Source organism: Hemibagrus wyckioides, linkage group LG20 (assembly GCF_019097595.1).
Source record: "Hemibagrus wyckioides isolate EC202008001 linkage group LG20, SWU_Hwy_1.0, whole genome shotgun sequence".
NCBI lineage: Eukaryota > Metazoa > Chordata > Actinopteri > Siluriformes > Bagridae > Hemibagrus > Hemibagrus wyckioides.
The window spans coordinates 4987271-5001441 of NC_080729.1; the positions used below are offsets into that span (position 1 = coordinate 4987271).

The window sequence follows — 14171 nt, forward strand, 5'->3', positions numbered from 1 at the left end:
GATACACTAAATTGCCAAAAGTTTTGGGACACCCCTCCAAATCATTGAATTCAGGGGTTGGGCTCGGCCCCTTAGTTCCAGTGAAAGGAACTCTTAATGCTTCAGCTTCATACCAAGACATTTTGGACAATTTCATGCTCCCAACTTTGTGGGAACAGTTTGGGGATGACCCCTTCCTGTTCCAACATGACTGCACACCAGTGCACAAAGCAAGGTCCATAAAGACATGGATGAGTGAGTTTGGTGAGGAGGAACTTGACTGGCCTGCACAGAGTCCTGACCTCAACCTGATAGAACACCTTTGGGATGAATTAGAGCGGAGACTGCGAGCCAGACCTTCTCGTCCAACATCAGTGCCTGACCTCACGTCACAAACCCAATCAGGTTGGGTCATCCCCAACTGTTCCCCCAAAGTTGGGAGCATGAAATTGTCCAAAATGTCTTGGTATGAAGCTGAAGCATTAAGAGTTCCTTTCACTGGAACTAAGGGGCCGAGCCCAACCCCTGAAAAACAACACCTGAATTCAATGATTTGGAGGCGTGTCCCAAAACTTTTGGCAATATAGTATATGAGCAAGCGCTGTATGTCGATCCGTTCAAATAATTCTGGATGATTTGTGCACAGAAAAGTTTGGACTAATTTCCTAAAATATCTGTAGTAATTAACGACAGAGTATTACCTCTGTTAGCTACTTGCTATAGTTTTGGCACTTTTCCTACAGTAGCCTAGCAGTTAGCATTATTATGTCTGACAATAATGAATCTGAGGCGAATAAATAGAAACATGAGCTGATTTAATGGCTGGGATAAAGAATTTTTGTTTTATTGTCAGTCAATGAAGAGACAAAAACTATAAGCTTACTGGCTGCTCGTTTACAACTAGCTAACGGAAGCTAGAAAGACAGCTAGTGCTACATTTGCTAGCTAAGAGTTCTGTGTACTTGTCATGGGGCTTTGGGATTTTTTTTCCTCACAGAATTTTAAGTGAGGATGTACAAGAAATAATAGCTTTTAAAAAATATTGCTAGGAGTAGATGGCTCATTTTGTAGCAATCTTAAAAAAGCAATCTCTGCTAGCTTGCTAATCATCCCTAAATCTCAGCTCGAGTACAAGATCAGTGTTGAGCGCTAAAGCTACGCTTGTTATGTCTACATAAAGCCGTTGTCTGCTTATTGTTGTACTTTTACAGTGTTTTATTTGCCTGTAAGCAGCTTTGACTGCTATATATAAAATCGAAACAGACGTGAAGATCCTTTTTTGTATCAACTTTTCCTCACAAATGACAAATAAAGCTAATAAAAGATGTTATAATATAGTAGTAATGTATTGTCTTGTAATAATAATGTGTTTCAGGTGCTCTATAAAACTGCCTGGAGTGAGAGCATTGGCCGTGACTGTGCTGCATACTGTGCTAAGAAGTGAGTGCTACCACACACACACACACACACACACACACACCACAGCATATTTAATAACCGTAGTCATTTTATTAATGATAATAATTGCTAATAGTGATGTTCCTTCTCTTAATCTGCCCCTGGATGTAAATTGTACATGAGTGTTGTAGTGATGTCATTGTGACTGAAGCAGCTTTGGGCTAAAATGTCATGTTATGTAGTTTGTCACCTCAGATTTATGTATAAGTATATATTTCATCCAAATGATTAGGTTTTAGTCTTGACCGATTGTCGGCATGGTTCATGTTGTGTGAGGAGTCAGGTGAATGAATCCAGCCTCGCTAAAGATATCTAAACGTTTAAGCTAAGTCTGATTTCCTCACACACTGAATGCCACGCTTTGGTCACGTTGTTGGAGAGCTACATGGCGTAGTAATATGGACATAAGCCTAATAGATTCAGTGTGTAATCAGATGGCTATAAATGTCCTGCGCTGCAGTTTTCCGGTTGGTCATCCGTGTGTCTGTCCCAGATTCTCTTTACAAAGACAACTAGTTGAATGTTTGCAGGACAGATATATTTTATGCAGGTGAACCGATTCCATTTTGAGCCGAACAGGGTCAAGGCTAAATGTCTGATATAAAGAAGCAGCGGCCTTTATTTTTGTCACGCAACAGTGAAATTCTTTCTTCACTTATCCCAACTTTGAATGTTGGGGTCAGAGCACAGGGTCAGCCATGATGCAGCACCCCTGGAGCAGAGAGGGTTAAAGGACCCAACAGTGGCAGCATGGCAGTACTGGGGCTTGAACCCTGATCTCCCCAGTCAACAACCACTTGAGCCACTGCCCACATAACAGTAGTAACTAACCACAAAATTTAGCCCAAGACTCGTTGCTTTGAAAAAATTTGTCAAGAGACTGCCCCTACATTTCCATTACGCACATTATGTATGATAGAGTTTCATCATTATCATCTGTTATACATATAAACTCCTTCTCTCTCTCTCTCTCTCCTTCTTTCTTCCTCTCCATGTCCACCTTTCACTTTTCAGGTACTCGGACCACCTGCACCGTTTCCACGAGAACGGCGAAAATGCCGATATGTGGCAGTGAGAGCAGCGTGACGGTGAAAGCTGACGGTCTTCGTGGTTTCTTCACTCTATCGGTCGAATATATAAGACTATAACTTAGACTTAGTAGCTTGTATCCTAAATCAATGTTATTCACACATAAACGCTTAAATAGTACGATTCAGCTTGTAGAGCATGATTGCAGGCACCAGAGGGCGCATGAGGACAATTTGGACGAATCTGAACGATTATATGAAATATAAATCAGTAGAAAATGAGCATTTCTGTGCATGCAGCTGATCCGTAAATCTAATCGAAGAAATCATCAATAATTCTGCTTTAATTTTAGGGACCAGAGTCTGAATTCTGTCTTTCTGTCTTTCTTTCTTTCTTGAGATTTGAGGCTCAGAAGTAGTTGATTCTATATATCTTCTATTATCTTTAAAACATTTAACAATATTATACGCTTTGATTATTTACAGGGAATGGGCTTAAATTCTATTGAAATTCTATGCAGGAGCCTAAGTAGTAGAAATGAGTCAATATATTAGGGTTGTGGAAAGTTAAATCTGGGATAAAGGGTGTGTTAATTAATTGGATAAACTGATGTTCCTGCAGATTTTAGCGGTGCGTAAAAACTGGTTCTTATTCCTTGCTAGTTATTTGGCCAGTACGTTTACAGCTGAAAGAAAAACTAGTTCGCTTTAGATCTCTTATGTTTTCTTAAACACGGTACATCATGTTATGATCTCAAGTTCCTCTGTTCTGTTTTCTCTCATTAACCTAATAAATCTGTCGAGCATCAACCACGGGTCGATCGTGTTTATTTTTATTTACTTATTTATTTCTACTGCCTGTAAAGGAAACCGCTGACAAGCCTTTGGCCTCTCACACACCTGCTTGAAGAGCGAAGACCTGGATCTTTCTCTCTTCAGCTCAGTTCTTATTAGTTGTTTTAGATAAAAGTGTCTTCTAAATGAAATAAATGTGAAGTGAGATGCTGTAAAGGTGAAATTTGGACTTCAGGGCTGAAACAAACAAAAACAACATATGTTTTATAAGAATTATCCCATTTTTAAGCTGTCATTCGTTCATTCATCATCACAGTGTATATTATTCAGTTACACTGATCAGGCATAACATTATGACTACTGACAGCTGTTGTGAATAACGCTGATGATCTCCTCATCATGGCACCTGTTAGTAGGTGGGATATATTAGGCAGCAGGTGAACATTTTGTCCTCAAAGTTGATGTGTTAGAAGCAGGAAAAATGGACAAGTGTAAGGATTTGAGCGAGTTTGATGAAGGGCCAAATTGTGATGGCTAGACCACTGGATCAGAGCATCTCCAAAACTGCAGCTCTTGTGGAGGTGTTCCTGGCCTGCAGTGGTCAGTATCTATCAAAAGAATCCTTTAAGTTGCAGGATCTGCTGCTAACATCTTGGTGCCAGATACCACAGCATACATTCAGGGATCTAGTGGAGTCCATTCCTTGATGGGTCAGGGCTGTTTTGGCAGCAAAAGGGGGACCCACACAATATTAGGCGGGTGGTCATAATGTTATGCCTGATGCCTGTGTACGTAATGATGTCATGCTTTACTGTAGTCATTGATTACTTTCCTACAAGGACAACCTCTTCCTTATTTCTTCCTTTCTTATGTTTCTGAACTCTTATGATGTTCATCATTAGTTGATGTTGAGGGTTAGTGTTAATGCAGTACAGCATTACTGCAGCATTAAAAATGCAGGGAACATTTAAATATCAGATGTGTCGAGTTAATTCTAATGAATATCACGTTTCAGGTGACGTGAGGATACTGCTGTGTATGATCACGAGATTCTGTTCCATATAAACTCATCCGCAGCACAGGATCGGCCCGTGTCCTCTCATGGACTTACACGGCTGTGGAAGTGAAGTTTACTAACACGTCTGCGGCTGAAGTGCCTCGTGATCCGGAGCCGCACTACAAATGCTCCAAATATGGTTTGTTTGACTTCCGTGCATCACGAGACACTCTGTGGGATCAGAGTCAGCCTGCCTCGAGATGTTTAATGCAGCTCTTCGCAAAGGTCGTGTTTGTAAATGAAGTCCTAATGCCTTCATAGCTGTGCCTCACATTAACAGGAAGGATTATTAGTGTTAGGGTTGAGGATGAGGTTAAACCTTTTAGGGATAAAAATAAAACTTTAAAAAAGGAATTTAAACAGGAAAAAATTTAGTGTAGGATTTTAGAATCAATAAAAACATCTTCCTTCACCCTCTGTCTGTCTGTCTATCTATCTATCTATCTATCTATCTATCTATCTATCTATATATCTGTCTGTCTGTCTGTCTGTCTGTCTATATCTATCTGTCTGTCTGTCTATCTATCTGTCTGTCTGTCTATCTATCTATCTATCTATCTATCTATCTATCTATCTATCTATCTATCTATCTATCTATCTATCTCTGTCTGTCTGTCTGTCTGTCTGTCTATCTATCTATCTATCTATCTATCTATCTATCTATCTATCTATCTATCTATCTATCTATCTCTGTCTGTCTGTCTGTCTGTCTATCTATCTGTCTGTCTGTCTGTCTGTCTATCTATCTATCTCTGTCTGTCTGTCTGTCTGTCTGTCTGTCTGTCTATCTATCTATCTATCTATCTATCTATCTATCTATCTATCTATCTATCTATCTATCTCTGTCTGTCTGTCTATCTATCTATCTATCTATCTATCTATCTATCTATCTATCTATCTATCTCTGTCTGTCTGTCTGTCTGTCTGTCTATCTATCTATCTATCTATCTATCTATCTATCTATCTATCTATCTATCTATCTATCTATCTATCTATCTATCTATCTATCTATCTATCTATCTCTGTCTGTCTGTCTATCTATCTATCTTAAACTGTAAAAGGAGTAAAATGTGCTTCTTCTGAGAGTTGTGAATAAACAGGACACTATAATGTGATGGAGAGAGTACATGATGGTGTACTTTATTATAAACACTTCCAGGTGAAATGTGAGAATGGCTTTTTAAAACAAAAAACCCACATTAAAAATCACATGGCCTCATCATAGCTCGCTAGCAGCGGGTTGTTTGTTGTTGGTGACATTAGCTTGTGGATGAAAAGGAAGCGTGTCCTTTCCAGTGTTGTGGTGCTGCGCTAGGCGGGGGGTCTGGAACAGCGGGAGCTCTTTGGACGCGGCTGAATAATTCATGTAGTCGCCTTTTAATGCATACCGTCATCCTGAGCTTTTGCGCTTTCATTAAAGAGTAACGAAGGCACTATCCTGTTCACATAAACCCACTCACACACACACACACGCTCACACACACACACACTCACACACACACACACACACGCTCAAACACACTCACACACACACTCTTCTCTGTTATCCTGTTTACCACAATTAGCCCCGAGTCATTTGTTAACCTGTGGGAGACGAGCTGGGTTGTAAATGCGGGAAATGGAGACGAGCTGCAGATGAGGCCATGCTTTTAAAACCCGCCTTGTCGCTGCGGCCCGTCAACGAGCCGATCTGTTAGTGCTCTCGGGGTGTGAATTAGCATGATTAGCTGAAGTACGCCTACACGCAGCACAGGAAGTGGAAGTGTTTGTTTGTTTTTGTCTTTTTTTTTGGTAGGCATTTTGTTTAATGAACTCATTTGATGAATGGATAGTTTTGTGGACAAAATGAACATCAGGAGCTTTAGTGAGATCAGGTGATGATGATGATGATGATGGTGATGGTGATGGTGAAGATGGTGATGATGATTATGGGGAAGGTGATGATTGCGATGAAGATGATTGTGATGGCCATGATGATGGAGATGGTGGCGATGAAGATGACTGTGATGCCCATGATGATGATGATGATGATGATGATGATGGTGGTGATGATAAAGATGATGATGGTGATGGTGATGATTGCGATGAACATGATTGTGCTGGCCATGATGAGGGAGATGGTGGTGATGATGATGATGATGATGATGGTGGTGGTGATGTTGATGGTGTTGATGATGATGGTGGTGATGATGATAGTGATGATGGTGATGATGATAATGATGGTGGTGATAATGATGATGCGATGAAGATGATGGTGATGATGATAGTGGTGATGGTGGTGGTGTTGATGATCATGATAATCATGATGATGATGGTGTTGATGATGAGGAGTTCAGGGGTTCAGTCAGTGTTCCAGTTCATTCTGAAGGTGTTCATTGGGGTTGAGTGAGGGTCAGGGCTCTGTGCAGGACACTCCAGTTTTTCCACTCTAACATTAACACACCATGTCTTCATGGAGCTGTGTGCTTTGTGCACCGGAACATCGTCCTCCTGGAACAGTGTTTTAGCCTCTAAACTCCTACAGCATTCAGAGACATTCAGTATAACTGAGTGCTTCCAGTTTCTGGAAAGAACCACATACTGTATGTACATGAAGGTCAGGTGACCACGTACTTTTCTCCATATAAATGTATTTCCTTTTGTGAGAGGAAGCACAATAGCACCCCCGGTGGCTGTAAGAAAAAATACACAGAATGCAAGGGAAAAAAGTGAGAAATGAAGCTGAGGCTGATTTCTTTCTAGTTCAGACTGTAGATGAAACTCCTGCGCTTTTTATGTCCATCATGGCTACTTTATTTAAAAAGTAGCAGCAGTGACTGAGCAAGAAAATGTAGAATACAGTAGTGTAATAAACAAGATGGACTTCTGGGGAAATCTGAAGTAAATACACAGAACAAACTTCAACCCTTTAAAGTGGAAATTAATGAAGGGACAAATGACAAATATGTAAAAACTGTGATCCTTTGGTTTACATAAAATTACAAGCTTTTTTGTTTACCTCTATTTGATAGAGACTCTTAAAAAAAACTGGGAACATGTAACCTTCATTTACTCTGTGAGTGTGTGTGTGTGTATGAGAGAGAGAGAGAGAGAGAGAGAGAGAGAGAGAGAGAGAGAGAGAGAGTGTTTCATCTGTAATTCATCTTTTTGTTGTCATTTCCTCTATTTCCTTTTTTTTTGGTCCATAAGTTTTTCCTCCACGGCAGGTGAAATATTATCAGCCTCCTTCAGGAAACCTCCAGGTTCTCGTTGACCCCTGCGTGGTCTGGTCGCCATGGCAACAGCGCTTCCTGTCACATCCCTGTCCTCTGTGTGATGCTGGAAGACGGAGTGCGGGTGAGTCATTAGCCCACGTGACCCGGCTGAGCCAATCAGAGGCTCGACTCGTCCTCCCCAGGCTCAGAGCGACCACCGGTGTTAAAGCCCTCATAAAGCTGATGGAGACACTTAACTCTTCTAACAGCTCCATCAGTGTGTGCACCAGTGTGTGTGTGAGTGTGAGTGTGTGTGTGAGTGTGTGTGGGTGGGTGTCGTGAGTGTAACACACTCGACGTTTACAGCCTTCTGATGTGTGTGAGGTGTGTGGGATTCAGTCGACTTTGTTGATTTAAGGATCAGGTCTGGAATGGTTGTGTTTACATTCTGAATAGAAACGATTAAATCTCTGAATGAATCAAATTCATGAGAATCAAATAAAAATGAACAGAAATTCTAAAGAAATCATGAGAAAAATAAAAAAAAAAACGCTCAGATAAAAATAAACATTAAATGACTTCAAAATGCTTCAAAAATGATGTTGAAAAGATTTTAGATTATTAAATGTGAAATAAAAATGAAAAAAAAAATCAAAAAAATATGTCAGTACATCGTCTAAAATAAAATGTAAAGTCTATTTTTATTTTCAGATATATACATTTTAAGTAATAAAAATATTTATATTTTTTTTACTTGTATATCTAATAAAAAAAAAAATACCCCATATTTAAAAAAAATTAAAGAAAGGACAAAATAAAAAATTTTGATGATTAAAAAAAATGCAATTGAATAAGTAAATAAAGAAAGAATATGATCAGAATCCCTCAGGAATTTCTGAGTCTAGTGGAGTGAAAGTGCAGTGATGTTCAGCCATGCTTCATCTCATATTCTGAAGCTTTGAGGAGGAGGAGGAGGAGGAGGATGAAATAAATCAGGAGTTGGTCGCGCTTGTGCTGCTTGTCTCTTTGTCCTCATTTAGAGGGCGGCCTGAGGACTGTGTGCGTCTGTGTGTGTGGCTGTGTGTGTGTGTGTGTGTGTGTGTGTGTCGTGTTCAATTGCAACCAGATGTGAGTGCTTTCAAGAGCTACTTCTGTTCCTGTCGTGTTCATAATCTCAGACCTTATTGTCTAAACTGATGTTTTTCACATTCACACACACACACACACACACACAAACGCACACACACACATTTTAGCTTCATTTAACTGGCTCCTGTGGAACAAACCTGTTTTTCACTGCTGTTTTAGTACAGAATATCCAACCATAGAGTACATTGTTGGTCCCCCTTTTGCTGCCAAAACAGCCCTGACCCGTCCTGCACTGTGTATTCTGACCCCTTTCTATCAGAACCAGCATTAACTTCTTCAGCAATTTGAGCAACAGTAGCTCATCTGTTGGATCGGATCACACGGGACAGCCTTCACTCCCCACATACATTAGTGAGCCTTGGCTGCTCATGACCCTGTCACCGGTTCACCACTGTTCCTTCCTTTTGATAGATACTGACCACTGCAGACCGGGAACACCCCACAAGAGCTGCAGTTTTGGAGATGCTCTGATCCAGTGGTCTAGCCATCACAATGATGAGGAGATAATCAGTCTTATTCACTTCACCTGTCACTGCTCACAATGTTATGCCTGATATATATATATCATATATGATATATGAGATATATATATATATATATATATATATATATATCTATATATATATATATATCATATATGATATATGAGATATATATATATATATATATATATATATAATGCTTCTGTAAAGCTGCTTTGAGACAATGCCCATTGTTAAAAGCTCTGTACAAATCAATTAAATTGACTTAAATTGAATATTGTTCCTATGACACTAGACCTGGTTTATTTCAGTTGTATGAAAGTGAATATGTTAAAAATCCTGTACTGTTCCCCTCGGTGCTGCTGGTCCCAGTTAAACATAAGAAACTGAACCTATTAAATCTAACGCCAATCTCCTGAGTGCCGCCTCCTCTTCCATCCTTCTGTCACACTTTATAGAGCCCTTCAGCTCATCCCCTTTAAAGTACCGTCCTGTGTCCTGTAACAGGGAGGTGTAACACATCGACCCTGACGCTCCCCAGAGGCTGGACCACCGCTTCACTACAAAATGGTTCTGATGGCAGGAGATGGGTTTGTGTGTTTGTGGGATGTGGAAGCAGCTTTCAGAAAGCAATACACATCTTTATGAAGTGGGAAAAGACTACCAAGTGACAGTCAAAGTAATTGGATGGATTCAACTGGTGCTAAGCTGTTGCCATGGATGTGTGTGTGTGTGTGTGTGTGGTGCCTTCCTCCCCCTCTGTTCAGAAAGATGTCAATTCATCCTTCTAGCAGAAAGCAGCTCAAGGATCAATAAGGGCTTGTGGAAGCTTGATTTGTTGGTTGGTTTATTTACTTGTCCTGCATTTCATATCTTTGGCTATCAAGGCATCACGTTGTTGTATCTCATTTTGTGTTGTATTAGATCCTGTTGGATCGCATGATGTAGCAGGTCATATTGGATCACGTCATGTCGTGTTGGATTAAGCCGCTGCATCATGTAACGTAGCATGAAGTCGCATGCGGCATTTCGTATCAAGTCAAGTTTTATTACTTCATGCCATGTCACGTCAACTTATTGTATCATGTTGTGTTGTATCAGGTCATACTGCATGACATTTCAATTACAGATGTGAATATTATGTTATACCTGTCTCTCTCTCACACACACATCAGACTACGTATACTGTGATGTAAATACTCTATCAAAAGCAATGGAAAGCAAACGTTCAGGACGGAAAATGTATTTCTGCGATTTCCCTTTTCCCCTCGTCACGCTCCACTCCTCACAGCATGTTCGAGGGAAAAGAAAATTCTATTTTCTCATCCAGGAAATGGATAACTCACACTGCTCCTGAGGGAAAACCCACTGTATTGATGTTCGCTCTGCTCAAGCCTGTAAAGTTCATAAAGATCTCACTGATCTGCATCAGACATACTGCCTCCTGTTAATACCCCACATGAGGGCTTTGAGATAAGTAACATCGCTCTTCATTTGTGACCACAAAAGACGTGCAGCGGCCTTAACTTTGTTCTTCAACAAGATGGAGACCTGGCTGTGTCTTTGAATGCGCCGCTTCACGTGGAGATGAGAAAGCTCTTGGGCCACGTGCAAGGACCTCTTTAAATATGTGTGCAAATCCATTGTGTGTGGAGAAACTCGCCAAACAGTGGAGTCGGAGCCCGAATCCCGTGAGCTATCTTAAGCAAACAGATTTAATGGTGTCTTATCTAACGAGTGAGTAGAGAGGGAAATGGAAAGCAAACTGAGTGACAGAATAAGTGAGAGTTTTGCTATTTGCTACGTTAACATACTGTTCCAAAGAGCCTTCAGCCAGAGTAAATTATAAATAAACCAGAATCCAATCCAAACACAGAGCCTAAACTGCGAGTTAGCTAAATCCGTAAGGCCGCCTATACGATACGATACGTTTTTGACAAACCGTACAAATCCCATGCCTAAGCCACGGCTGTAAATATAAAGCTGTACTGGATGTGATGAGAAAAGCATATGAGGTAATAGAACAGACCCTGGGGTGGGTTGATATTCCTCCTTATTCTTTACCCCTACTCCTGTCCCAGCTGCTCTCCTCTCCTCCCTTCCCCCCACTCAGGAGACTGTATGAGACACCACGGCATGAGAAAGCATGAGGGGGTGACGGCCTCGCTCCACGCTCCTGCTATTATACCAGCGCTGCTTTTCTCGTTTGTGTGAGGCTTCAAAATTCAGCTTAGCTTGAGAGGAATATCATCTCATCTAATCTATCAACAGCTTGATATATATATATATATATATATATATATTTTTTTTTTTTATTATGTCTATTGATTCTTGTGAGTCTCAGTATCAGTGACGGAATGCTAAAAAAAATTACAGGCAAAATAATTTTTTATTATTTCTTTTTTATTTTTAAAATATTATTTAAAATGTATTTATATTATTATCATTTTAATATTAATTTGTAATGTTGTACTGGGTTACCAAACGTCACACACAGAAAACTCATTTATTATTCATCTGTCCATTTGCATATTTTGTAACTAGTTTGGACAATTCAATTTAATTCGATTTCATTCGTATAGCGCTTTTATAAGCAATGAACATTGTCACAAATCAGCTTTACTTAAATATATAAATTCAGGATAGAAATTTTTACATTTAGTTTCATTTGACCAATTTTTAATTTCTCCTCTAAAAGCATAAAAACACTCTTAGCCCAAACACAGATCCGATCTAGGTCGACGTGTCCCTGGGTGTCATCACACGACTGTCACTGATCGGCTTGTGTGAATCTACAGTCTGGGCGAGGAAGAAATCAGCCCCAGACACCGCATTCTTCCATGTGAACACAAGCATGTGATTATGAGCCCCGCCCATGAAATAAACCGGAATCTGTCTTGTGAGAATTGGGAACAAACGGGGGTATAAAACAAATGTTCAGGATAAAAGCTGGAACGTTTATTGACAACTTCTATAAATATGCAAATCACACCCCGCCTCCTTTCCTGAATAAACCAGTGCCTGTATTTGCATATTTAAATCCTGGAATCTGATTTTTGTGACGCAATAACACACATTCAATACCATCACGGATTTTCTACTAATAGTAAAAAAAACGTGTAACTAAAAATGTTCATATGAAAACCCCTCGCTAACAGACACAGCGCTCCCTCACCTGCTAAATCCCCAGATTTAGATGTGACGCGGGATGAATGAATTATCTCCGCGTGTCCGGTCAGGATTTGGCGCTAATCCTAAACCTAATTCCTCGCCCCTTCCCCACGTGACACAGAACCTCCTGATTCGCGGATGCGGGATGAGTGTGCATGTGTATGAGGTTTGGGACTGAGCCTGAATTGAGGAAGTCCTGGAGAAAGAGCACGCGCCCGGTTGCGCACGGCTCCTTTAAGACGCACGGAGGAGAATGTGAGAGTAGAGAAGAGACCAGAGCACGGCGCCGCTCCCCCCCCCTCCATCTCTATCCGGTTCGTGCGTCTCCGGACGCTTGGAGAGACGACATGGAGATCCTGTAGGGCTATTTCCCCACGCTCTTCTTCTTTTTTTTGGTCTCCTCCTCATACTCCGGAAATCTGATCACGGATACCGATTATTGCCGAGGTATGATCATGGTTTATTGAGGAAACGAGGTGTGGAGGTTGCCGGTTGCAGCGGTCATGCAGTGAGTCGGATCCGGTGTGAGGTGAGCATTAGGGCGGGTGGCACACACACACACACACACACACACATATACATGTATATACACATATACTGGCAAGCGATTATTCGATTAATCAGGCCGTGGCTTAGAAAGCACGAGCTAGGAACGGTCAGTAGAGCAGATGTTGGGGCTCAGGTGTAGCTGCAGAGGTGTCCGTGGTTCTCTGCGCTCGAAATCCTTCTCTTAAAGCTCATTCGTGATTTATTATTTTTTTTATTTTTGCAATTATTACGATTATTTTTTCCCCCGCACAATACAGGCTGATCGGAGCTGAAGGAGTACAGGAGCTGTTTGACTAATTATGTTAAGGGGGAAGGCGTAGTGTGGTCAGTGGACAGACTGCACGCGCTGCACACAAACACGTCGTTTCCAGGAATGACCGAATAATAATCGGGGTAAACGCGTCCCATGGAGATGAGAAGATGTTTAAAAAATGGGAGATTTGTGTTGAGATGCGGTTGAAAAAGCAGAGGATGCATTGAGAGAGAGAGAGAGAGAGAGAGAGAGAGAGAGGTGTTTCATTCATGAAAGCAGCAGTGCATCAGTGGAAATGCTGTGTGTCCTAGGCAGGTTGTAAACATAAACACTTTCAATCACCATTTAAATCCCCAACAGCAGCAATAATTCGAGCTATTCTTTATAAACAGGTCTCTCTGAACAAGCCAATAAGGCAAGGCTTGGTTATGATCATATCATCTGTGTAATAAACGGAGATGCGCAGTGTTGCCAAGTGCTGAAAATATCCCCATTTACAAACACTTTAATAATGGATGATGCCAGATTATGGTTGTGATTGGATCATGCCTTGTTCCGGGGTTCCTAAAATGCCTGATAGATTTTTTTCATCATTAATTTTTATCCAGACATTTTTGTAACTCTTAGACTTGAGTTGTACCACAAATATTAAAATAGACTTACATGTGATATTTATGAATTATACCACAGCATGGTTGAATCCGATTGATCAGAAGCGTTTGGGTCTTTCTGAGCGACCAGGCGGTGGCAGCTTGGTGGACCTGGGATTCAAACTCACAACCTTCTGATCAGTAGTAGTTAACCTCTAAGCGGCCACATCCCCAGCTTGGTCATAGTTCAGTCAATTGCAAGTTCATATCATATATATACGCATTTTCGACGACGTTAACGTTTCTATAGTAAGAGATACTTGCGCACTAACAAAGAGACTGCAGCCACTAGCGTCAGTCACTAGTGCACCTCTTGAGATCAGGGGAGGGAGGTTTACCTGCACAGCACCTACTGCTGGCCTCCGTTACAAAAGACACAAAAACAGCCAGGCCTTCTGGTCCAACA

At 40.9% G+C, this 14171-nt stretch overlaps 2 protein-coding genes across 3 annotated transcripts in view; both read left to right on the plus strand.

Annotated features, from left to right (window-relative positions):
* cux1b (cut-like homeobox 1b) overlaps positions 1-3275 on the plus strand; it is a 173142-nt gene extending 169867 nt beyond the window's left edge. The window contains exons 22-23 of the mRNA XM_058418559.1: positions 1355-1419; positions 2452-3275. Coding sequence (XP_058274542.1) covers positions 1355-1419; positions 2452-2512 — 126 coding nt within the window. The 3' untranslated portion in view covers positions 2513-3275. The remainder of the gene's footprint in view (positions 1-1354; positions 1420-2451) is intronic.
* Positions 3276-12504: 9229 nt separating this feature from the next.
* LOC131342068 (SH2B adapter protein 2) overlaps positions 12505-14171 on the plus strand; it is a 31109-nt gene continuing 29442 nt past the window's right edge. Inside the window, exon 1 of one of the 2 annotated variants that reach the window (XM_058372800.1) lies at positions 12505-12842. The gene's annotated coding sequence lies outside the window, so the exon portion shown is untranslated. The remainder of the gene's footprint in view (positions 12843-14171) is intronic. The other variant, XM_058372797.1, reaches the window with a different exon arrangement.